General features: G+C 45.7%; 1 protein-coding gene across 1 annotated transcript in view; it reads right to left on the bottom strand.

Annotated features, from left to right (window-relative positions):
* The window catches only part of LOC147698519 (uncharacterized), a 308,742-nt gene that overhangs the window by 38,443 nt on the left and 243,443 nt on the right, over positions 1-26,856 (bottom strand). The window contains exon 2 of the mRNA XM_086936251.1: positions 8,945-9,082. Within this exon, the coding sequence (XP_086792377.1) occupies positions 8,945-9,082 (138 nt within the window). The remainder of the gene's footprint in view (positions 1-8,944; positions 9,083-26,856) is intronic.

Genomic DNA, 26,856 nt, shown 5'->3' with positions numbered 1-26,856 from the left:
ACCGATTCGGTAATTATTTTACCGATTCGGTACATATTACCGAATCGGTAAATTTACCGAAAATGTGCCCCTACATCTCAATAGCCCTTTACCGATCGGAAACGGCCGAAAATCGGTATTTTCGGCCGATTCCGATCGGTAAAGGGCTACCTACATCTGGCCCTATATTCACACTGGCACCGATTCATGCCACTTTTTTTTAGCTCAGGCAAAAGTCATACTGTATACAAGTGTACACTATGTACCCACATTCGTGTGATGTCCATGTACGTAACATGTACAAGATGTAAGTATGTTATACACATGTACATTTTGATTGGAATGGAAGTACAAAGGGGGTGGTAACCATATTTACAAAGTAGTCATTATTTGGCCTATCACAACAATTTAGGAATGTACGTTCTACACTAATGTGAGCACCTACTCCTAAAAAGACTTATTGTAGATCTGGGTGAAATCTTGAATAATGACTATATTTCGAGTTTCACAATTTTTGCAAAACTGTTGCCATTATGAGTTTTTATTTTTATTTTGGTAAGAGCAGAAAATGTGTTGTGGTGACTTATGTTCTAGTGGAGAGGCATTTTCTATTCAAACTAGTCTTATGAGGCATCCTTTGTGGCATGTTTGCGAGTAAAGTTCTCGTGTTCAATTTACACTCTAGATGCGCATAGTACACATAATTTAAACAAGAATCACACATATTATGTGAAATGAAACATATCAGTTTTGTTCATCACTTCAGTGGCGCTATAAGAGTATGTCAGGGTTCCAAACAATACATTTTTTCACAGTGTGTAAAAAGGGTCCTGTGTATGGATACAATTGCTGCAGGGCAAAATACACCAAAAAAAGAAGAGTTCAGGAAACAGGCACGAGAGTACTGGACGTAATTAGCATGTTTATTCTATTTGTCTGGAACACATCACATGCTGGGACTCTAAGGTAACTTGAACATCGCATAATTTAGAGCATTAACCCCCCCCATTTTATGATTTGCCGGTAACTGGTGGAGTGGTAAATATGCCCACAATTGGGTTGCTGGTAGTCTTTACTGCCCCACTCTATTTATCATTGATACTAATTACCCTGGAATCTCACTCAGGACAGTGTTTAATCCACCGGATGACGTCTAGAGTTAAAGTGTATGGAAAACAGGAAGAATTTACTGACTGCAACTCTATTCTTGCTGGTTATTCCCCATCCTTCCTGGGAAAATTGTAAGTGCAGCAGGAACGCTGCAAACTAATGCTATTACTGCTGCTGCACATTAGCACTGTTTTTAGTGGACACTCCCACACTTGAGCACAAGTCCACGCTGTAATGATTTAATTTCACTGTTTCTATTAAAGGTCTACATTAGTACATATGTCCACACTGTTGCGATTCTATTTCACTGTTTCTATTAAAGTATTGCTTTTAGTCTCTGGGTAAGAGGGTGCAGCTCTAATCAGGCCTACGCTCCTGCATGTACTAACCCTGGGTGGAGTACTATGCTATGCTCACGTAGTTTGGGAAGTTTGTGCTACTTCGCACTACGCTAATTGCACGTAGCACAGTGCAAACATGTGTAGCGGTCATTTTTTGCTTGCTCGCGGTCCTCAAAATCAAATTGGTGACCGCGAGCGAGCAAAGTGACATCCCGGTGAGACTTTTTCCTCGTTCGAGATCAGCAACATCAAGTTGCCAATCTCGAGCGTGGAAAATAAATCTCCCTGCGAGATTCTCAATGCGGGGAGGTCAGGTTTCTCATTGCGAGTGGCCGCGTAAGCCCGCTACCGCTCGCGGTGAGAAACTACCAGCCCACGTTGAGAAACCTGCGGCTCGAGTAGAAATCTACTCGAGCTGCAGAAAACGACCGCTTGCACTGTGCATGATGCGGTTTGCACTGATTGAACAGTGCGGACAAGCATCTGGCACTGTGCAATATGTGCGAACAGCATTTTGTACAGTGCACTACGCAGTTCGCGTAGCTCGCGTAATGCAAAGTGCACTTTGCGTTGCTACCCGTAGCGCTACTACGCGATCTACACCCAGGGTTAGCATGTACTCCATTTGCAGTGCTGCTTGACTTAAAAAGTAGTGGTCATACACTGAGCACAAAGAGGAAACAATGGATGTCTCTTAAGCGTGGTAGGAGTTAACGCTGCTACCCATGGGTTGCCCGTTGTTACACTGGCACAACCCTTGCTACCTTCAGCCTCCAATGGAGACAGAAATGGAGAGACTCCATCGGTATAAGTGAGGAAGTACTGATTCGTGAGATAATTCTCCAATGAGAGAGTAAAACCTTGCAAAGCTACAGGACAAGAGCCTCAAACTCATTTTCCTGGTAGACTTACAATGCGGGCCTGAATGTTGTAACTAATTTTTGGTGTGCATGTGATTTCTCTTATGTACATTTACTCAGCTCCACCACACAATTACACAATTACAAAATGTTACACTTAACGTTTACATTTAAATGAAACTGCCATTTAACAGTAAACCATAAAACACACGCGGTCGCTTTGAAGAGGTGAAGGGACTGCGTGTCTTCAAATTGTGTTTTTACTTTTTATAAGATTTTTACCTCACCTCAATAATTGCACACATTTACTCTATGTAGCTTCCCCAGCTTTTCGTCTTCAGCCATCTGGCTTTCTTTTATCTCGCCCATTTTCTCTCTTAGGTCTATATCGGTCCTTTTATTTCAGTCCTCTATTTCAGCCTCGTATTCACCTTTAAAGCTAACCCTCTCACTCTCAACCTTTGTACATTGTTCACTTTCACATATATTTGTTCACACTTTATCACATATCTAGCTATTTTTCTCCTGCCTATGTTTCTGCCAGTTGCTCTCCTCATTTTTTCCTGGTTCCTTTGGCATCTCCGCCTCTCTTGTTTACTCTATTTCTTCCAGTTCCCCATGCGTGCCCGCTTCCCTTGTTTGTTTACTCTGTATCTCATATCTCTAACTCTAACGCTCTCGTTCTCTCACATTTACCATTTTTTACAGTTGCCTCCCACAATTCCCCTGTGTTCCTCACCGTCACATCTTCAATTCCATGGGATGCCCCATCTAGTCTCCCTTTCAGCCTTCCTCCTATTTTCCCCACTAATTATCTCTATCTCTTTAGTTCACCCTCTGGCTTTATCCCTCTTATTCCGCCATCATCATCTCTGCCACTCTAAACTTCTCAACCTTAGTCTCCCAATTTAACACCTACATCCACATCTCTCATTCTCTGACTATTGCCGCCTGGTTCCCCTCATCTGTATAGTTTTCCTGTTTTCTCATCTATCTTCAGTTTCCATTATTATCTACTGGCTCCTACCTCAATATTTCCCTTATTATTATTATACTTAACAGTTTTCCCTTCAGCTTACTCTAGATCCTGTTTTGTCCTATACTCCTCTCTTTTATTTTCATGCTTCTACCCCTCTACCATCACTATTACTCTCAAATACACAAAAGGTGATGGGAGAAACATTTGCAATTAGTCTAAAACACTGGCAATTGCCCTGGGTAGCGTTCCAACCCATAGTTTTTCTAGGGGCGGCTCCTCCGCTAAGGCTGAGGAGCGCCGCCCCACTGCTTTAAAGCTGTGCAAAGTAAAAAATAAAATGATACTAATGGCCATCCTTTACTTTCATTTTACTTGTACTATTGCCGTTGCACTGCAAAGCAGCCCCGTTGATAGGGCGGGCGGGGTCGGCATCCCCTGACGTCAAGGCCAGAGGAGGAGTGGTGGCTCCACCTAAAGTGTGCATGAAGGTTTGGCCGGCTGTCTCGGGCTGGCCAAAATGTCATGCGTACTGTGCATGTTCTCCACAGGCTGTATTACACTGCCTTACTGGAGAGCATGGCCAGCATCCCAGTGCCTCCCTGAGCGCTGAACCATGGCGCTCAGATCAATCACAATGCTGCTTAAGGCAGCGTTGTGATTATTCAGGGGATTCTAGGAGGCTCGGTGTCTCCTGTTGGAGAAGACGCGGTGGCTGGGACGGCCACCGCCAGGTACTTTTTCTTGACTTTTTTCTTTTTTTTCCCCCAAACCCGCCACCCGCCCCTGCGTTTTTCACCTATTGTGCCGCTCTAGACAGAGAATCACCTTATGCAAATCATTACTGACCCTGTTCCTCATCAGAGCAGTCTATCCCGAACTGCTCATCTCTCAATTTATCTTATTACACCTGTCTATTGCCCTCTTACCTCAGTACCCAGCTGCTATTCGACTGCTGCACCCATCTATCTCTTTCAACCTCTTGCTCTCTCTCTGTCTTCTTGTCATGGTTCGCCTTTTGTTTTCTTTCTTCCATTCTTCTACATTTTTTCCCTTTCCATTCTATTTCACATATTCGGTTACCTATCCTTTTTGTTCATATTTTCCGTTATATACAATTTTCTTTGTTCTGTTCTTTTTGGTGTATCATAGTTCTGTATTTAGCTGTCCCCTTGTTTTTCCTTTCTTCAGTTTTCTTCCCGCCCAAGCTTCCCCTTCATTACCCATTATTCTCCTTATTTCTTGTTCACTGTTTTCGCTCTTCTTTATGTCATTCTTCCTTTAGGTTTTTTCGTTCTCTTACTTTTATTATTTGCGGTCACATCTGCTCTTTCATTACATCTGCATTTCATTTGTTTCTTTCTCTTTTTTCACTCCCTTCACCATTTTTCTATCCCTTCCCTATTCTTTTTAGTTTACTTTTAGAACCCTCTCTTTCTTGACCCCCTCCTAGTGCTCGTGTTCACATGCCCTCTCTTACCCTGTGTCACACTGCAATTTCCCCTCCTTATTATTATTTGTCTTTCTTTCTCATGAGTCATTTGTTCATCATCAGCATGTGCCCTACAGTCATGTGGGGCCAGTGTCTCCCTTAAACTATTTACAATCACGACAGGGCTATCACAACCATGTCAGAATTTGAAAAAGTATACAGTAGCAAAGGCAGCAACAGAGCAAGGTTGTCTCTTAACGAAGGTGGAACTCGTGGTAGTCGTACAAGTATTGCTCACATACAAAAACAAACTTTGTTAAAGCCAATAGGTCTCACCTATGTGAGACCTTTTCGCACTGCCAATGTCTTGTCTCCATGTTGTAGAGCCACGTGGCTGTGTTAATCAAAAAGTGATATGACACAGCCAGCTCTGGCCCCACGTCCTAGTGCTTTCTTTCAGGCGGGAAGGGGAGGGCAGGATTGAATGAATGAATGAATTTAACATTTATATTGCGCTCGAATGCCCGAGAGCGTCTAGGCGCTAAACAAGGGTTGGCAAACAAGGGTGGAGTAAGGAGATGAGGGTATGGGTATGGGCATGCAAGGACTAGCAGGGAGGGTTCTGGGAAAGGGGAAAGAAAGACAGAGAAGTGGCGGGTTGGAGGGGTAAGCAGCAACACCTAAAAGTGGTAGGTGAGAGGGGCAAGCAACAGCAGGAGAAAAAATAGTACCTCAATTACTACACAAGCAGTGGACGGACACAAATTAGGTTTAATCAATCTGTGCTTGGTCAATGCGCCACAGAAAAGAACAGGAAGTGAAGCTTGGCCCGCGCTGGCCAATTGGGAGACAGCAAAGAAGAGTGAAACTGAAGCCAAGAAATGATAAGCAATAGATGCGCTGCAAGCTCTTGTTGTAAATAGTGTTTCACAAGCAAGAGCGCATGCACTGTCATACGCTCGGAACCTAAAGATAAGCATATAAAGCTCAATACACAAAACAGGAGCAGCCCAGGCAGGGGTGCAATATCCCCTCAAACCCTGAACAAGTACAGCAAGAACAGCATCGCTGCATGATTCCCCCACACAGATCCAGAGGCTGCCTTGAACAGGCACAATGCATGGACAGGCGGTGCAAGCTTGCCTGACCGAAAATAACGGCAGCATGAGAGGGAGCTGTGCAAGCTTCCTTCATATACAGAATAGGCACAGCCTGGGCAGAAACTGTGCAACTTTTCTTTTGTAGCACAAAAAAGGGACAACATGGCAGCGGCTGTAATATCCACTCTTACACGAAACAGGTACAGCACAGCAAGTAGATGTTTAGGCCTTCCTCTTATAAAACAAGTGCCGAAAAAAAGAAGTAGTGCCGACCAGCCTTACAAAACAGGTGCAGCACGAAAAGTAGTCACATAAGCCCCCCTTGCACAAAGTATGAAAATCATGGTATCGCTTTGTTAGCCCTAAGTTGGCAGGGTATGCTCAGACGTGGGTCCCTTGCTCACTTTGCCACTGGATTCAAGATAGCCTGGCTGAAGAGGGTTATGAACCCGAAACCGGTCCCACGATGCTTGTTTCCGATCCAGGGAAGACATGGCTTGGCAGTTCGGATTGGACTGTTCCCATGAGGCACAGACTGATTTGCATATGGCCATGTCTGAACTGGGGTGGTGGAGTGAGCTAAAGAATTTTGATGGATTAAACCCAGATCAGTTCACTGGGGGTGAGAGTTTGATTTGCTAAAATGCTCCGTCTATCAACCCCTTTGGTATCGCTTACAAAACAGGTGCAGCACGAACAGTAGTCACATAAGCCCCCCTTGCACAAAGTATGAAAAGCAGGCAACGTCTATGGAAGCCTTCCTCACAAATAATCAGATGAGCAGCTATGCAAGTCTCCCTCATACTAAGCAGGCACAAAAAGACAAACCCTTGGCAGCAGTGAAGGGATAGATGCCCACAGCTTCTAAGAGGTACCATGCCATGTCAAACACATTTAGTCAGTCTTAACTTTTTATCCAAGAGCGCTTTACTGGGTTTTAAGCTGCTAATGATAAAGATTAAAAAATGAGTCCCGGAATGCAAAGTTGTGATGCTCACAAAAGCTAGGAATTAATGGTGTCAAATATGATGTGTGCGTGTGCATGCATGAATGTGAGCAAATAACAGCTCTGAATGTGATGAATAAACTGCAACAGCGAGCTAAGTTAATGTCAGAGAGTGGCATCAGCAGCAGTTCGATTCTACAATTTAAGATACATGTTTTGAGTCCAGCTTCTGATCTCTGATATCTTAAATGCAACTGTTAAATGGCCCACAGGAGGGCAACTGAAAGGAACAAAACTATCTTACCATTGCCATGAAACAGCATGGTGTCAGGGGCAAAGAGGTCAGCTAGAGCCTCATTGACGACATGCTGCCAAGTCTGGGGTCCCCAGCCCTAAGGCCCGAGGCCTGCGGAACTCACCTAAGTATCCTGTCACCTCTGGATTTCCCTGATGATGAAAGTGAAACGTTCTCCTGATTGTGCAGCCCGAGAATGCACACTCTTTGCAGGTAAGATGTCAAGAGCCACACCCATCTCTTAGGGACCCATTATCGTGCCTGAAAAATGAAGGCTAAGAGCACTCAGGAACAACAAACAAGCACTGCCTCCTTCTGCAGGTTCAGTTTAGCTGTCCTACGCGGCGCAGAGGGAGAGACGGATTAGGTGAGGCAACAGCTTACCTCGCAAGTAAGAGTGCTAATGGGAAGCGGTTCTCACTCCCCCACCACCATTTCGGGTTTAAGAATTTAATAAACTCGGTTCCTCTCCAAATGTGGAGGGCTCTATGAAAGGTGACTTCCCCTTTCTTCTGGATTTATAGAAGGGAGGGTGAACACCCAGGGGTCACAGTTGTGAGAGTCCTGAGGAAAGCTGGGGTATTGTCATTTGCCGGCTGAAACATGTCGACATTTTAGCAGAGTGGAAGGGTTGGAGTCTTATTATAAGCTCCCCAACCCAGCATCCACATTTTCATTACATTTTTTAATTCTGGACAGAGTACCTAACATTAAAATTGTAATAAGGACTCCCTGAGATCAGTTTTATATCAATTTTTCTGCACAAATTCCCTTGATGTGGCACAGTATTTTGTATTTTCTTCTCCTCCCTATTGCTCCACCTCCAGGGTTGGGCAGGCGCGGAGGTGTGTTAGCAGCCCTGTGATGAAGCATGCTGTGTGTGAGGGCAGTTTTAAAATGTTGGTGCATTCCCCTTTCACTCACCCACCACCACATATCATTATTATCCCTCTTCTTTTTGTGATTTAAATTACTGAGTGGGAGGTTGAAGAGGGTCTTTTATCCTCTCACCCCTCTGTCTTATTGTGTTTTTAAGTTAAGCTGAACCCTGTTTTATGTTGCTGCTTAGTAAAAGGAAAGATTCCATTTATTATCAATTGCGGTGAAGGAGCCCAGTCAGGGGTATTGGGGGATACCGGAAAGAATGCTCTGGTGCACCGAGCCCATCTGGCCTCCCTCCTTCCTTTCCTCTGGCATTTCCACGAATCAATGTTCATGGGGAACTGTTCTCCCTTGCCGCCGGTGACGGCTGCTCGCATTGCGAAGTGGTGAGACGGGGGAGATGGGGAAATACAATAAAAAGCACGAAAGACAGTTCAAAAATCTAAAATTGTTCTTACCTGCAGATCCGGGGGCCGCCGCCTTGCTCCTCTCTCCCAATCCTTGCCTCCCGGATTTCCACGGATTGCTGCACACTAAGCAAGCTCCTAGATGCCAATCCCGATGCTGTTCTCATGCTGGGAATATTATTCCTAGTATGAGAGAAGCACTGGAATTTGTGTGAGTGGCCTGGTTTGCCGCTCAGACAGTACCTGGGAGTCTGTGCATCACAGCTCGGGTTGGGGAAACCTAAGTGGGCATGTCTGTTTGGCCGGCCTAAGATGGCTGCCAAACTGACATGCGCACTTACAAGTGCACCTACCACTCTTCCTACCCGTTCCTGCCCTGTTAAGCATTGCCTGGCTCTGCCCCACCCTAGACTCATGTCGGCTGCCAGACAGAGAAAAATAAAATGATAATAAAAATATTTTATTATCATTTTATTTTTCTTCTATTGGCTTTTAGCAGGGGGGAGACGCTCCTCCGCCATTAGGGAGGAGCCACCGCTGCTTGCCTCTGTGCCTTTCTGCAGTATGCATATGCCTGGATCTGAGCTGCATATTAACAAAGGTAAGATACCCCTACCGCTTGGTTGCGTCTTTTAGCCGATGGCGTGCTGGCAGGAGAGGACCCCGTACTCAGGGCGTCTTCGATGTCGATGTTCAGCTGTTCCAACTTCATCATGAGGCAGCTCATGGACTGCGACCACTCGGACGCGCGTGCCTAGGGAAAACCCAGAATAGGAGCGGATCAGACAGAAGAAATGTTGCTCAGGCCATTAAAAAAACATAAAACAATGCACTGCCCGTCCTTGGAGACGGCAGACATTCCCTCGACGGACTTCAACAGCACTTGCCGAGCTTACTCTTCTACAAAACAACATAAAATCAACTTAAGCATATAAAAATAGTGTTTGATATTGCAAGACGCGCACTAAACTGAGTTTATGTTGGAGCTGGAAACCGGCTTGCTCTGAGTGTAAAAAGGTTATGAAAACAGATGTTTTATGAAGCAATAAAGTTCAGACATTTTATTGCCTTCCATGTTTCTATACTCTTTAATTTTTGCACACTACTTGTTTTTGTGGGTGCTCCCTACTTTCAAATATACGGCTGCCCACCCCATCCTTTCCTTCTTTATTTTTCCTTTAGCACACCTAAAGCTGAGCTGCCTCCCCTTCCTCTCCCCCACCCTCTCCACTAAGGATGATTGAAGAGTCTGCAGGAACTAGAAGACTTTGCAAGAAAGGCAGGACCGTGTGTGGTCCATTCTCCTTCCTGTTGAAGGGGATGCATTGAGGCAAGCATAGAAAAAGCCAATAGGGTTGATTTTTGCATAGCACTTATATCTCTCAGCAGGTCTGAAGCAACGAAAAGGTGTCATAAGGTCTAATAATCATACTTAAAAGAATAAAAAACTATTTGGGAATACATGGGGTTGGTGGTGGGTGCATGCGTGCCAACCCTATATACCACCTCATTAAGAGGTGAGAAAAATATTTTAAAATGATCCTTTTTTATATGTAAGCCTCACCCACTCTAGTAGTGGCATGCTTCGTCATCGGGTTCACTCTGACCCGCAGGGTGGGTTCAACTGTGTATCAGGGAACTCTTTGTATATTAATATGTGGGGAACGTAACATGTAAATACAAATTCTTCATCCACTCCCAAGGTATACCTTTATTAGCAGGGTGCATGGGAACGATTAAAATAAACTATCGAAGGGGCATCAAAGATACTATGGTCCTATGACACGCCCATGACCTTGTGCGGCCAGTAGTGTAGGGGAGAAACTTGTTGGCACTATAAGGGTCATCGGACCACAGTATCCTTGTTGCCCCTTTCAAAGTTGAGTGGATTTACATGGAACAAAAATTCAGCATTTAGGGATATTCAATTAGAGCACGAATGCCTCCTCGCATCCAAAATTGATGCATGGATGCACTTTGCGCTAAGAAATAAAGCTAAATACAACAGAACATGAATAGTGAGTGTGATCAGCTGCTCACACTTGCCAAATGTGCACTTGGGGCAGGATTTTCCTATAACTTACTCCAAGCACATAACGCTAGTTTCTTAGAGCAAAAAAAACCTTGCATCCAAAGTGGACGCCAGGATGCATTTTGCGCTAAGAAAATAGTTCTAAATTCAACAGAACATGAACAGCAGCCCGAGCAGGTGCTCGTTAATTGTGCTCTTGTTGTAGGATTTCTCCCCCAAATTAATTTCAATTACACAAGCGGGTGTAATTGCGCTATTATCGGTAATTCCATGTCAAAGAGTAATGCAGAATTACCAAAATTACACTGGTTACTCCAGCATTATTGAAATTCTACCCAGGCCTTCTTTAAGTTCTACTTTAAGTGGTGCATTTGGTTGATCTTACCAGTGCCTTGTGATTGACAGCTACTGTATGGCAAAACTGCATATGGTTTCTAGCCACCCAGTTCGCTATAATGCAATAATGCTGCAAATTATGGAAGACAGTTGTGTGAGGTTTATGAATATACTGCCAACCCCAACGTACAAAATTATTATATTGAACCTCTTAGAAGGAAATTCCAGAAACCAGAAGCATCAGAAAACTAGCTAGTCTTTTGCAGAATTTGGTTAGCCAGGTCTTTCCCATACAGTAATAAGTCATCGGGCTGATACTGTGGGCTTATGGAGATCAGGGTGGGAGACTGGGTGTATTCAATCAGTAATAGATCTGTCAACACATCTGACTGGTGCATATTTCTCAACACCATATTTATCTGGATCAAATGGTGTAGAATTTGTGCACAAGGTACATACCACTGTGCTCTCTGATGACAGTAAGAAGAATGCGACCACACTTTTCAACCCAACACAATCCAGTGAATATGCCCACAGTCTACAGAATATTTTCTGAGTGTCTAGAAAGATTGGGAAAATATGGTATCATCATCAGCAGTGTCACATACATTGCCATAGCGAGATTCCAATGTAAATTGTGCACCAAGAGCACATAGACATATGTCCAAGTTAGACTTCCTGCCATCCCATGTTAATAAATGCCTCTTAATTTTAAATCCCCCCAAATCCTACCGAAACAAGCTTCAATAAAACGCTGCAAGTCATTAATAATTTGTATACAAGCAGATGCAGAAGGGGGTTGTTGCATTCTACTTGGGTAGACCAAAAGACAGTGTCATCCTGTGGTGAAGTGGTCTTCACTGCGTACAGAGTTGTGTGTTGAGCTGTGGCACTGGAGGGGCGCTGGGAGCAGCAGCTTTCTGGATGTCGCCCCCTGAGCATCCTATCAGCAGTCTCTAAGTCATCGTTGATGATGGGCTGGTCTCCTGCTGGAGACCATCAACAGTGGCATTCTTTGTGTTGCAGAGGGGCTTATGTATTAATTACAGAGAAGGCTTCCTTTGCAGAGGCACAGGGTGCAAACATTTGGGATGCTGGACTCCCCTCTTCACCTCCTGAGTGTATGCTGGCACCAGTGCTTTACTGGTAGTGGCTAGATCTGAAATTTGACTCACCCTCACTTAAGGGTCTGCACCTGTGGAACTGTGGGTGTTATTGCACTAGTTTCGCATCTACCTAACGATCACAAGCTACAGGTAAGTTATATTTGTACAAGAACACTTAATAAGCAGTCATGAGTTGTAATAGACCTTGCTGAGTGAGAACATATGGATAAAATAGATTATGATGCAAACGACACTATTTATGAAGTTACTTTAACTGAATATTTAAATGTACAAGTGACCCTGTTGGAGAGGCAGAGGGGTATCTATAACCCCAAAGTAGGCCTTTGTAACTCCTAGACATTTATTCCATCCTTGTTTCAGAACTAGGTTTTTTTTCTGTCTCAGCTTCGATTTACTATTACCGCCTTCCTCCCATGTAGAGGGCTGGACTGCAATTCTACCTTTTTTAAACTTTTAGTTTGCCTCCCTAAACTTCTCACTGTTTCTTTAAATGTCCCAAAGACTCAATGGAGAGCTTTGTTGACCTGATTCATAAAAGCTCACCTTTACTCTTGCATTGCAGGCCCAACATTGAACATGTGCTTTTAGCAAACTGGACTACTGAAGCCTTCAACAAAGTAAGATGCCATCCCTGCAGGCCACACTGGCGCCTTGAAGCCATTAACAGTTTGCCCCAATAAAGTCTAACATTTGGAACTTGAATTCCATTGCACACGTTGCTGCCCGAGTATCTCCTCTGAAAATGCCCTTGTACACAAGGCAGGCTTCCAGCCGCTTGATACCATATCATTAGTGGTTGAGCTGCTGTTCAAGGATGAACTGCAGAAAATATTCCCCGGCTGCTTAACAATATTTCCATGAACTGAAGGCTGTACATGAACAGAAGTTCTACTTTTCATTCAGACCTATAGTAAATATGGTAAGTATCCACACCTTCCTACACAAGCCAAACTAAAATCACCAACCTCCTCAACCATGCATTGACCAAAAGATGCCTAGGAACCCAACACCCATAGGAGTGCTTGTCGAGCTCATCAGGGTATGTATGAAGCACTATATAAATGCTATAATACCATATATTAATGCACCGTGGCGCGCATAACAGCTCCATGAAACTACTGCAGCACGCTGGCAAACTGAGCAGAGCTTAGCCATCACAGTCCGCATCTCGCATGTTGGTGTCAGTGGATGGACTGTGGCACCTTGTGCAGCTCCAGTGGTTCCAGTCGCGTGGCATTCCAGTGCTTTCTCAATCTTGACACACTTTTTCTGTGGTTCTCACATGTCCATCCAGATGTTCTGAATGGTTGTTGACTTTGGTGTAGATCGATAACTAAGATTTTGTCAAAGTGAAAATAAAAGGAGTGGCTCTTTTAGAGCGTTGTGGTTGTTGATGTGTGTGTCAAAAGACTCAGGTTTTCTATGCAGCTGGGTCGGTGATGGTACTTTATTTTCTGGCACACTTGGGTGATCGGTGGCACAAGAACTGTAACAGAAACACTATTTGGAACTGGTGTTATTTCCCATGACACGTGATTTATGATGGCCTCTTCATTCTGCTGAGTAATAATATCTCAGGTACATAAAAGTATTTGTTGCTTTAGAACTGTGGCCAGAATGTGCAAAATGGCTGCAAAATAAGTTGTCCGCAGTCGTCCCATTTTCTGATCCAGACTTTAAATCAGGTGCTAAAAATCTGTGGGAACAAGGGACACTTAGTGATTGGGTGCCAAGAGTTTGCTTCCAAATTAAACGTCAGGGCCAAATCACAAATAATTTTGACCAGTGGTGTTACATATTGTTAGTGATAAGGAAGGCAATGCTTGTTCAAAACCCCTTTCACCACTTCATTACAAAAGTAAATTTAGGGGTGGGGGGAGTTATGTGTGACATACTTATTTGTCTATATGTTTTGTGTTGCCTTCTGTTGTGGGGCTAATGTGCTGTGTTGCTTTATTCTTTGTTATTTTTGCGCTGTCTAGTACATTGCATTATTGTGCTGTACTGTGCCTGCTGTGCTGCGTTCTGTTTTGTTGTGTGTGCTTTGTTATCATTTTCTTCTATCATTTGTTTTGCCTTGTGTTATGTTGTTGCTCTTCCCCTTAACTACATTTCCAGCAAAAGAACCCCATTCTTTTAAGGTTCCAGTCACATACAACAATTTAACACTGCCCAAGGTAATAATAGCACTGTAGCAAAACTACCTAAGACACCCATCAGCCCAATCTGGGGCTGAGAAGTCTTAAATGAGGGCTCTCTCTGTGGGGTAGGCCCCCAGTGTCTAACTGACCCTGTTAGTATGGCAGACAAGATTCCTCCATATTTTTTAGCTAATTAGCAAGTATTTCACATGGATAGCAATTCTGAACTAACATTTTGACTGTGCTACGTGTTTACAATCTTTGACAAAGAGGTCTTGCAAATTAAATGTCCCAGACATTGAGAACACGTGTTCATTTCAGGCTCAAAATATGATAAATATCCCACGCCCCTCCTTTGCGGATGAAAAATATAACCACTTTATTTAAAAGCCATCTTATCCCTCCACAATAACCGTATTCATCCAGAGCACATTTGATAGCTGCAAATTAGCCTTCATGATTGGCTTGTGATGTTTGTTGCGAATGGGCATTAGTGATGCCAGTACATCTCAACTCATCTGATGGAACTTGGCAAATGGTCGCATTCCAGCAGAATACACTGTGGTCTGGGTTGGAATTCCAGGCAGACCAAAGAGTGTTCTTGTGATTGGGAACCGCAAACACCCAAAGGCTTGTGGGAATGTTGCGCAACCCTTGTTTTTGTCATGCCTTTTAGTTACCCAGAGCACAGTGAGCACCACCCTTGTGCAGTTAGCCCTTCAGTGAAGAAATTTGGGAACTTCATCAGAACTCTGCTGAAACTGTGTTTAGGGCAAAGGAGAACAAACGTGTAATTATTGTGCAAATGTTGACTTACTTTATGTGAAATGTGCATTTTTATGAAACCCCGAAAACCATACATATATGTGACCTAAGAACCATGAACGATTTTCAACAGAAGCTAGTCACTTTTTGCACCAACATTGAAATTATTGTCCTCAGCAAACCTTTATCAATAGCTAACAGCATTAAAATGCAATTTATAAATATCACTGCACTCCTAATCCAACTGGCAGCTACGTGTCATACCCTCTAACACCTTGAAGTGGGAATATGAATATACCACGTCTTTGCGCTATACATTAGGCAAAATGTGCAGCATCTTGTTGAAATGTCCCCATCGTTTAGTGTTAGGTTGTTCCTATATACTAAATACTGCTAAATAGGTAAATAATGTTTTGTCCAAATGTAAGAAGCATAAACAATTAAATAAAACGTTGTATATTTATTAGCCTTAGTTGATGTGTCTGTTAATCCTAACATCATGTTCACTTTCATGTAAAGCAGGTGAATAAACCTTAATGGGAATTTGAAGAACTTCAGACACAAGAAACTAAGGTTTAGAGTCAGGGGTCACTTGAAACAGAGAGAGGGCCATAAAATCAGGCATGAAATGCAGGGCAGGCCGTGACTCTCTCAATAGTGCAACACTTCCCTCCACTAAGGATTCTTCCCAGCCAACCTCAAATGAGGGCAGATCCTCCCCCTGGCTGAAAAAGAGTTCATATTGGACTCAAGAGAAACCTATAACTCACTGCCTCTTTGTCAGAATGGCATAGCTGGGGTGAGGTGTAGGGGGTCGGTCCAGGCATTACTTTTTTGTGGGCGGCGGCAAGCCGTGAGTGCATGGTCTTTCAACAGCATCCTCCCCCCTGCTCTTACTGGCACTGGGTAGCAAACCAAGGGATCGCCCAGTTTGCCAAAAGCCCTAGCTACACCACTGTTTGTCAGAAAGATAATTGAGAAAGCAGATGCCATGCAATGTCAGAATCAAATCATTGAGAATAACCACCTACAGATCTACCACTCAGGCTGCAGAATCCGCAGATTAAACAACACACTCAAGCCTTTAGATCCTAGAATGATCATATGAAGCTGCATCTTTTCAGAGGCGTATCTAGGGTGGAGCAGGGGCTGCCAGATCCACCTCCACTCCACTCAACTCCCTCCCTCGACCCCCACCGCTGAACAGGTCATCCGTTGACCACCACCCACCTCTGCTCTTAACTGGCACTGGGGGGGGGGGCAAACTTAGGGCCCGCTCCGGGTGGCAGTAAGTCTAACTATGCCACTGCCTCTTTTTCACATTTGTCTTCCAGCATGCCCCAGATTATGTTCTATTGATGATGGTTTTCATCTTATACATGAAACCATAGGTGAAATAGTGACTTCACAAAACATTAGCACACTTGTCTCCAGATGACATGCCCTGATACATCCCAAACAGATCACCACATATTAATGCTTCAAACACATTGAGGAAAAAGTTTGAATTTGAAAGTGGATAACAAACCAGTACACGAAAGTAGCAATAACATAATTAAATTCATGAACCTACAAACATTTTAAGAGTTTTCACTATCAAGTCAAAATCCCTGAGCGCACAGCTAGTTTCCGGTAGTTTTTTGCTGCACAAAGTCAAATGATTCCTCCCCTAAACACTCCACACAGATATACAAATGCAGTAATTAATAAACTTAACTAGGGAAATATGTAAATTACCAAACTTGACGAGGGAAACGCTATCCTCAGCAGGCTACCTTACTTAAGATTAAGCCTGTTCTTGCTTTTCAGAAAACCTTTCTGAGCACTCCATACAATTTCATTACAAGACTGAGGAGGGAACCCCAAGACTATATGAAATGCTTTGGACTCTAGAAATGTTCTCTTTTGGAAAAAAATGTATTCATCATCGGTCCTTCATAGAAAAATGGGTGTGTAATTAGTTTTTAACAATTACAAAAGAAATGGTATTAAGGCATCATTATTAAACAAAATGGTTAGGAATATATATTGGCACAAAGGATTATAAAAATGTGGGGATAATTGATTTATGGAATATATAAGGCATAGACATATCTCTGCATTTTTCGTAACAATATGTTGTGTGCAGGAGGCATTAGACTCCAGTAAAATACAGATTAGGTCGTCAGGATAATGTTCTGTCCTGGACTTGTAACGGAGACGCAAATACCATGATCTATATATTATTGGACTGTATATGAGTGCAGACGTTTTGGGATGATGTATTTGAAAGATTAAGTTTTGTCACTTACAAAATTGTCCCCTAGGATCCACTCTCAATACCATTAAAATATTACAATTTAATTCATTTTTGGTTTAATTTGTGAGTGCTTAGCTCTGAGCCTTCATTTATGGCCAAATGAACAATCCCAAAGCATGGAAAATCAAGGCTTCCAATCACTGTGGAGGTGTGGTCTACGGTCAATATCAAACTGAGGCGACATTAAATATTTAGGAAAAATAGGAATTGTTTAGAAAACCATACACATGATTTGAAATTCCTTTGTGGAAGAAAATGATTGAATGTGCTGGGCTGTTATTAGGAGTATAGGATATAGACTTTGACAGTATGAGTTATGTATGCCTACTTTGTTGGAAATGTGCCTCTCTCATGTATTTCATACAATAGTCAGTTAATGGTAGTACTAAGCAGTGTATAGAATATAATTTGTTTTGAACTTAATTGATCCTTTGCTTGATATTTGTTGCAAATCACAATCTTTTGTGTGGTTCCCCTGATTTCTGCCTTTTTCTCTGAACTTATTTTTGCTGGCCATAAGACTTTGCACACTTAATCCCTTCTAACTAGTGGTAAAGTATTGGTGCTCGCTCTTTTAAACACGTTAAAATTGGTATACCATAACTGGCACATTTAATGTTCTTGTAAGTCTCTAGTATACAGTGCTCCATGTAGGGGCTGTGTAGGAAGCTGGGGTTCTGTTGCAGTACCCTCCCCCCCCCCCCCACTTTTTGCCTAATACTTGATGCAACTTTGACTGAGTGTGTACTGGGTTCCTGCTAACAAGGCCCCAGTACCGGTGTTCCTCCCTGTTAGAAACGGGTAGCGTGGTACAGAGTGGGTGGGCCAAACTCCAGGAGAAATGTGTAAAAAATCTGCGCAGCACACACAGGCGACACGCCGGGCACACCACAAAGAGAGACTCCACACCAGGTTGCATGAAAAAACAGCATATGTATAATGCAGATCATGTTAGGATATTATCCCAGGTATGAACACAGTGCCAACTGACACCCGGCAATCATTTTTATGGGGTTATTTACAGGGCAGGGCCAATCGGGCCGCTGCCAGAACCATCGCTCGTACAAAGGGATGAAGGTCAAGTCCATCAATCCTAAAAGTATATCCACCAGTAACCTCTGGCAAGATCGTGCACTTAGCATAAATCACGTTTGCATACAAGCGTGAGCAGGTGGCATAAATCAAGTAGGCATGAACAGGAGTCCCTTGCTCACTTTGCCACTGGATTCAAGCAAGGCGGGCTGAAGACGGCTGGAATGCCAGAAACCGGTCCTCGGTAGCTTGTTTCCGGTCCAGGGAAGGCATGGCTTGGCAGTTCGGCCTGGACTGTTCCCATGAGGCACAGGGTCAGACTGATTTGCATATGGCCATGTCTGAACTGAGGTGGCAGAGTGGGCTAAAGAATGGTGATGGATTAAACCCAGATCAGTTGACTGGGGGTGAGTGCTTGTATTGTCAACGCCCCGTCCATCATTTCCTTTGGTTTTTCTTTGTTCCTCATAAAATTAGCATGGTAGAAATCAGGTTGGCCTAAAGTCCATTTGGCCTAAACCTGTGAGCACATGGAAAGAGCATTAGGCAACAGTAGCATAAAGGCATTAGGCATGAGAACCCATTATGCATAACATCATTTGTATAAATCACAATGGCCTAAATCAGGGTAGGCATAAGCCACATTAGCTCAGGTATAAACATAGAACCTCCTCCCGGGGTGTAAATCAGCGTATCCCGGGAGTAAATCAGCATAGGCGTAACCATGGGATCCGAGGACATCCTCCTTAGCCTAACAGCCTGAGCACCACACTAGACATAACAGTAGGTATAGCATTAGGCATAACATTAGGCATCACCATACTCAGCTGGGGCCTAAACCATGAGCCTATATCACATCCTGCATTAGGGGGAAGGCATTAGCATGCAGCATCTCACATGAGGCATGAAGGCATTACACACAATTAGCATGGGGGCAATACTGTCACTAGGCATTAATCACAATGTGCATAGTTCAGCCTCACTGCATCGGACATCAACATAAACCTTAGCAGCAATGCAATAAGCATAAAAGAGTTAGCATTGAAACATTAGCATAAATGCACTAGGATCACCACATTAGCGAAAAGGCACTAGGCATGAAAACCCATTACGAGTAACATCAGGCATACCATATATGAGCCTGGAGGCATGACATGAGGCAAGAGTACATTTGCATAAATCACATCAACAGATGGCCTGGAATGAAAGCATCCGGAGCTTGAATGCATTAGGTACAGAAATACATTAGGCATGACCCTCGGCATAGTAACTGTTAGACCTGTCAGCCCTAGGGTGGTCTTACCCCGTATTTTTTCCCCTTTGTGCCTCATTTTTGCCACCATCTTTTTGTTGGACCCAGGCCTCTGGGCGCCTTACCACTGCCAAACAGTGTTGAGGTGCAGGTGCGCTCTCCTAATAACATGGCTGCCACAGGCCCCTGCTACTGCCGAGTGGCCATTGAACTCACGCACCAGTAGTTAGGAGCAGGCTGGGACACACTGATACTGTATCTTTGCAGTCCCGCATTTTTGTCCCATAGACCAACATGTAGAAGCTCCTGGAACCTTCCAGCCCAGGGAGGAGTTATGCTTTGCCACCTTTACAGGAGGGTCACCTGACCTAGGGGTATAAGAGGAAAGGAGGAAAACCTGGCTAGTCAGTTTGAGCACCACTGGACCTGGGGGAACCTCTGCCGGAGTATAGGCAGTTGGGCCTAGGGGGGGGGAACCAACACTACTGAGACTGAATGAGCTTAGGCCCTGCTGTACCGAAGATAGCTGAGGGACTCTACCTGCCTGCTGACATGGCCCAGTGAGGGGGAAACTCGGGGACCAACTCCGTTGTGCTGCAGAGAACCATCCTGCCTCTTATACCTGCCAACTCAACCCCTACTGCCATCAAGAACCTGTAACTTAGTCTTGCCATAATTAGCGCTGGGACGGGAGCGCTGAGGACTCTATGAGAGCTGCTGCTGCTGGGGGATCAACAGGTAAAGCGATGTGCCCACCTAGCGCTATACTATCAGAACTGTGCCCACCTAGCGCCATACTGCTAGATCTGAGCCCAACTTGCGCTAAGGAGAAGTAATCTGCTGTGCTGCCCAGCGCGGTGCCCATTGAGCGCTATTTGCCAAGATCACCGCCGCAGCCCAGGATCTGGCCAAAATGCTGCCGTGCCCCCGTGCGCTGGGCCTTCTAAGCCCTGGGACCTCTAAGAGCTAATTGCCCAATCACCGCCGCTGCCCCTGTGCCCTGAAGTGAGGAGCGCTACTGGCCTCGCCGATCATCTCCGCAGCCCCGGTAACCTGTGGAATAGGGCTGTGCCGGAGTGCGCTGTTTGCCGAGGATCACCGCGAAGTCTAGGGCGCTGTAGGTCCACCAGTCGCCGCTACGGCCACCTACGCTGCTGGAGAAGAGGCACCGGGTCCGATGTTACCGCTGCGGCCCCCGATGTGAAGGAAGGGCCGCTGCAGGTGCCGGGGAGGCCGCGCCAGGCCTTCGGAGCAGTCGAGAGCGTTGTGGGGCAACCGGGGTGCCGTTGACGTCAAAGGCCGCGCCCCGGTGAGCCGCGCTGCCATTGGACGAGGCAGCCGTGCCCCCTATTGCCGCACCCTCATTGACTCCCAGGCCAGATCGAGCCCCGGAAGGCCCGGAGCCGAGATGGAACACCAGCAAGGGGGTTCCAAGGAAGGCGGGAGCCCCGACCTCCCCCCAGGCCAGGACAGAGCAGCGTGGGCCTAACCGAGGCTGGAAGCACCAAGGTAACCCCCCTGGGGAAGGGCAGAGATATCAGCTGGCATAGCGGGGAGGCCGAGGAGCCAAGTGAGAACAAGCGGCTCCGGCCTATTAACCCCCTTCTGGCCCGGCCTGATTTGGTGCACCCCGTGACCACACCTCCCCTCAGCAGACTGCAACTGGGCCGCAAAGCCCCCATTTAACCCACTTTTGTGGAGCTGCTGGGCCGGACTGGGCATAGAACTGCCTTTTGACTTTAGGGTTTTCCCTCAATTGAGCATCAAACTGCCCTCAATCCTGCTGAATACCGGTAATAACCATCTGCCACATGAGATAAGTAGCTAACGAGATAGGCATTGCCCACGTCACCTACCCGCCTAGCAAATGTCCCTCATGTTAAATGCTTGCAGCCAAGGTGTTGCCCTAATGAATGCGTGCCTAGCAAGTGTTACGGACGCTAAATTCATGTCTACAAAGTTCACTACTGTTGCCTAGTGAGTTTAGAGTGTTGACTGTAGGATATTCCAGGAAATCAGAATTGTTACCTGAATTGAATTATGCTTTAGACATGTTGCTGATGCTAGGTGCATGCTCCCAAAGTGTTGCCTCATTGCAGAAGTGCAGAGGGGAATTTTACTGATACCAATGTCCGCATAAGAAATGTTTCATATGAAGTCCCTGAATATCAAAAGTGCTGTTGTTATGAAATTGAGGTTTGAGAGCTGGTTGCTCCATTTGCCTAGTAACTAAGAAGGGATATCTGCCTGAACTAAAAATGAGATAAAGAGTCTTGGTTTATAAATAAACCTGTTGTGGTGTCATTCCATTGCATGCGAATTACTGTCTCAGTGCGAGTGTGTGCTGCACCACTGCTTACACATTGCCTTCGGGTGCCTTCCTGCCTCGCACCAAGCTACCGTGTCGGAATTGGTGGCCCCAGTTCTAACAGTAACCCTTGGGAAAAAGCTACACACATGAGTGCCCCCACCATCGCAGGTCAGCCTTTTGGCACCACTACTCCTGGGGAGCCCCCTCTGGGACTGTTAGGACTGTCACGATGGCCAAGTTGGAGATCTTTTGGGACTCTAAGAACAAGGATGCCCCCACGGTGCAGCTGAGGCAAGTATATAGTACTGGGACGTTGGAGCCCCCTACTCTGGGACTCGGAAAGTGCACAAATGGGCTCCGGTTGGCCTTTAAAACAATATTCTGCCCCCGTGGCAGCTGCCCACTTCTAAGGCGCAGCTGGTGCACACTGCTGCCCTGGGCACGAGGGACCCTCCTCTGGGGCTCGGGAACACAGGGGGAAGGCACAGACAGTGTGCCTCGACCAACTCCCCTAGACCTGCCACAAAGCCCCACTCACCGGCTCTTCCGGGACTCTTCTCTTTCCTGCTGAAGGCTGGGCCGCAGGCTTGGGGCTACCCTCTCCTACAGCCCCGCCAGCAGCAGCGCCTTCCTGGACTTGAATGGGGAGCTCGTGATGCTCCAGACGGCTTCCCCCAGGCAGCGGGGAAGGCGGAAATGGAGCCCGCGAGACTCCGGCTCAGCAGGCCCCGCCCACTAGGAGGTGCGGGGTCTGTGTTCCACCCGCTTCTCTTGAGCGCTCCTCTTTCTGTGCACACGGGCTGTGACGGTGATCCTGGGCACCCGCTTATGGTGCACCAGGACTTGGGCCAGCGGCAGTGAGTCCCGGCAGTTCCTTTGTTCCGCAATGAGGGGCAGGCTCCCTCCGAAGTTAAAGTGCAGATTGCGGGGTGGACTCCTTCTACTTTCAAACAGCACTAGGGCAGCGATGCGGGGCTCCCGCTGTTGGTGCCCTCGGCGGCCCGGGCCTCAGCATTGATTTTAGCAGTTTGGAAGTGCGGGGTGGGCTCCCGCTATGGAAATCAGCCTTAGTAGCGCTGCAAATACACGGGGTGGGCACCCGTGATCCCAATCAGCATAACTGCGGCACACACGCAGGGTGGGCAAGAGCATAGGACCACAAACGCAGGGTAGGCACCCGCTAGCGAAAATACACAGCTCTCCTTCTTTCTGGCAACTTAAATATAGCGCCTATGAGGCGCTTGAAGCAGGAGAGCAGGGAACATAGGATGGTAGCGCTCAGGAGGCGCAAGAAGGTAGGAAAGCCCTTGGGCTGGAATCAAGTTGTAGTGCCCACAAGGCGCTAGGTCCCACACAATAAAGTTGTAACACTCATGAGGCGCTAGGACAGGGGATCGGGCAGGCAATACTGGGCAAGTTCAGCAGGCAGGGGGCACTCATAAAGACAGGACAGCAGTTCCTGGGAACGGTCATCTCCCATTCTGTGGCACTCCTCCTGGCACGGTAGTCCTCACTCCAGCAAAGGGCTATCGCTGGCCCTGTGGACAGCAGAGGGGTACAGATGGGCCCAGGGGCCAGCACACAGGCCCTTGTGGCGGTACCTCTTGGCCTGAGCACATGGTGGCACAGCCCCCCTATATATACACCCCTCACCCACCTACCAGAAAGGGCTGGAAGCTTCTGGAAGGTTCCCTGGGAAACCGGTCCCAACTGGTTTAGGGGGAGGTGTAGAGCACCCTGTCTGCCAGGCTTCCCTCCAAAAAGCTGGAGGTGGGAAACAGACAACTAGACTGGCAACCCACCTCAGGCAGGCGGCACAAGCAGACAGAAATGGCGTCCATTTTAAAAGTAACATTGCTTTACAACAGTATAAATAGATCTGCGCACGCCATTGCACAGCAGGTATAATTTCACACATGGTAAAAAGGCTAGGTCGAAAAGCGAAAAATGTTTGGACAATAAGGGCCAAGTCCAACACTCCCCTAATTTGTACCATTGTTTTCCACCATTGGCCCAACTCTGGCCTACTTATAAGAATAGTTCCCTCTAACATGCGCGGGTGAGCACGCACGCACAAGCATTCTTCCAACGCGCACAAATACTTGCAAAGCGCCCATATTACCATGAGTCCATTCCTCAACCACGTATGTAAATATACATATGCAGATGAACGGGTAAAACTGTCACTTTCTGGTCAAAGTGCGAGGAGCAATGTCAGTGCTTTTGCAAGGCCTGACGGAAGAGCAGCTATTCTGCCATGGATACTCCGGGTATGCTGTAGATTACAACGCTCACAGCTTCTACACTTGCTACTTGCTCTGTTGATGTCAGGAGCCAGAAAAGCTTTGCCATGGTGGCGTGGTGTAATGGCAGCGCTGCCTACTTTGGAATGGAGGAGCTGTGTTCGACTGCAAGTAAAAATTGTTTTTTTTGTTCGGCCCCCAGAAAAGCTTCAGAAATGCCATCCTAATATACAGAGATATTCATTCAGCAATTCTGCGATCAGGCTGTAATTTGAGGGCACTCCGAAAAGTAGTCTTGGGGCAGAACTTTCCCTGCTCTCTCATTGAAAATTTAGCACATAGCCTTGGTTGCAGTGCACAGAGACCTTGAACTGCCACCACACACAGACGAAAAAAATTAGAGGGAACATTGCTTATAAGTCCCTTGTATGGTACCAAAGGCCATGGCAGCCAGAGAAAGGCCTCTGAGGGTTGCAGCAGGTATTATGCCACCCTCAGAAACCTCGGACCACAATCACGCACCACTGCCATTGCAGTCTGTGTGTTTTGGTGCAGCTTGGAGGCTCAGCATGGAGATCCTCCCAACAGCAAGAGGCCCGGTAAGGTGAAACCCGACCCCTATATCCAGCCACCCAGGAGAAGAGGATCTGAGGTGCACCTACTGTCCAAGCACTCCAACTTACCTGCCCAGCTGTTGGTTCCTCCCGAAGGATTTCCTGAACCGAGCTTGCAGCCAAAAACCAAAACCTGCAACCTCCATTTGGACTGCATTGGGCTCCCAACACCTCCTAATCACCCTGTAGCTGGCTGCCTCTGCGCTGATGGTGGTGTGGATTTGGTGCCAACCTGGGACCCCCATTTGCCTTGACTTTAACTCTAGGAGCTTGGCTCCGAAGACCAAGTGGCCTGCCAGTGAGCAGCCTCCAACAGAGGTTTACCCTAGCCCCTTTTGGTAAGACTGGCACACTGCAACGGGCCGCCCAGGTGGCACTGGTGGCGTACTTTGAGTGCCAATCTGAACCGTAAGACTGAATGGTGAGTTTTCAGTTAAAATTCTTAGGTGCTGAAATGTCTTGTACTGCACAAAAAGTAACCTTTTGCTTGCAAAAGAGTTAACCTGCTTAACAATGTTCTGTGCTGTGTAAAATGTGTTAGGAGTGTGTTTCATACCAACCTAGAACTGTAATCTAAAAGTAAACAAAAGGTAATTACAAGCATATTTTTCAACAGTTTACAAATCGTTTCCTCAATGGAAAATATGATGTAAATGTTCATATCAAACCAGAGTACACTGTATGTTTGAACAGTAACACTGTATGAAAAGTATCACTTACCTAAGTCTTGTTTCTAGAAAAAAAACACAAAAATAACTTTTTATACAAAGTATTTGTCTGGATTCAGTCTTTGAGTGTGTGACATCATTTATTGCCAGAGTGTGTACAACAAATGCTTACCACTACCCTTCTGATAAGCTTGACTGCTCAACCACACTACCACATACAAGAGTAAGATATTATCTACCTTAGCCTCTGCAATACCTTTGGGGATCCACTGGACTCTGTGCATACTATACCTTACTTGGGTGTAGTATGTACAGAGCCAGCTTCCTACACGCTGTGTATTAAATACTGCCAGAGGGCTGCAGCACTCACAGTGCCACCCACTACAGTAGTACTGTAAACATCAGCCTCCAGGCCTGACACTGCAGTTTGGGTCTGCTGTTTTATACTGCTATTTCCACCTGTTGAAATAACCATTTTTACAGGCCTAAGCCTTTCTTTTTAAAACTTAGAAGTCACCCCTAAGGTAGGCATTTTATGCCCATAGGGCAAGATGCATGGTATTTAAAGTAGTACCTGTATATTTAGGCTGAGATTTACTAAGGTTTTCTGCACTACAACGCAGCAAGGGACCTTGCTACACTGCATGGTTGGAAACGGAGTGAGTAGAAATGCGCCATACCTACTAAGATATGTTTCACTTCTGCTCCCTCCAAGAGCTGGCACACTGTGTGCTGCATAGCGCCAACTCATGTACCCTTGTGCCACAGTGTAAGGGTGCTCGCATTACAGGCTGGAATACCTTCCAGCACATATCAATCCTAATGGGTAATTTCCTCTTTCTATGTGTGATGCAGAATGTTTCATGCATAGAAAAAGAAAGTAACATTGTGAAAATAATATATTGAAAATAATTCTCCTTGTTATGTTAGTCTCAGGTAGGCCCACCCTTTTGGTGGAAACCGAGGTTTACAGGCTTAGCAAATTTGGATTTGCATCAAAATCCAGGGATTGATGCGTGGGAATGACCATGCTCCCACCCATGGAAAGTCTCTCCGACACACAGTAAAGCAAGGCAGCAATATGCTTTGCCTTGTGTTACTGTTGTTTTTTCTAGCCCATGCAAAGCCACACAAATCGTGTTTGCTGTGACTTAGTAAATCCCGACATACATTTTATGTCTGTACTGCATCAAAAACGTGATACAACATGTTAGTAAATCTGATCCCTAATGTTTACATGAATTGATAATGAAAAACATCCGAAGTCTTTTTTCACTGCGGCAAGACTGGATGGCTGGCCCACAGGGAAGCACTGGGTTACATTTTAAGTACTAATAATGCTTAATTTCATTGTGGTAGCAGCTAGAAAAAAATAATTAAGGACCCATTTCAATGGCAATTTGAAATCCAACTTAATGGTAGAGTCAGATTTTATACCATTGTTAAGGAAAGAACACTTTTAGAGAGTTGTTTTTTTCCTGCCTGAAACCAAAAGGCATTTTGTTCAGGGCCTAAATATAAACTGACTACTAATGGCACCCAGACAGTGAACAAAGGACCCTGGGTGAGGAGAGAGAGTTTATCTTCTTAGTTGGATGGCCTGGAGGGCTGTGCCCCACCCCTTGCTGACCTTCCTTGTCACTGGCAGATGAAGCTAACACCTAAACCAGCCTCCTTTTTAACTTTAGAGTCAGGCTTGCCGAGCAGT

This window comes from Lissotriton vulgaris, chromosome 8 (genome assembly GCF_964263255.1).
Source record: "Lissotriton vulgaris chromosome 8, aLisVul1.2, whole genome shotgun sequence".
NCBI classification, from domain to species: Eukaryota; Metazoa; Chordata; class Amphibia; order Caudata; family Salamandridae; genus Lissotriton; species Lissotriton vulgaris.
The sequence above is the reverse complement of the archived record's forward strand: the minus strand, read 5'-3'. Positions and strand labels throughout refer to the sequence as shown.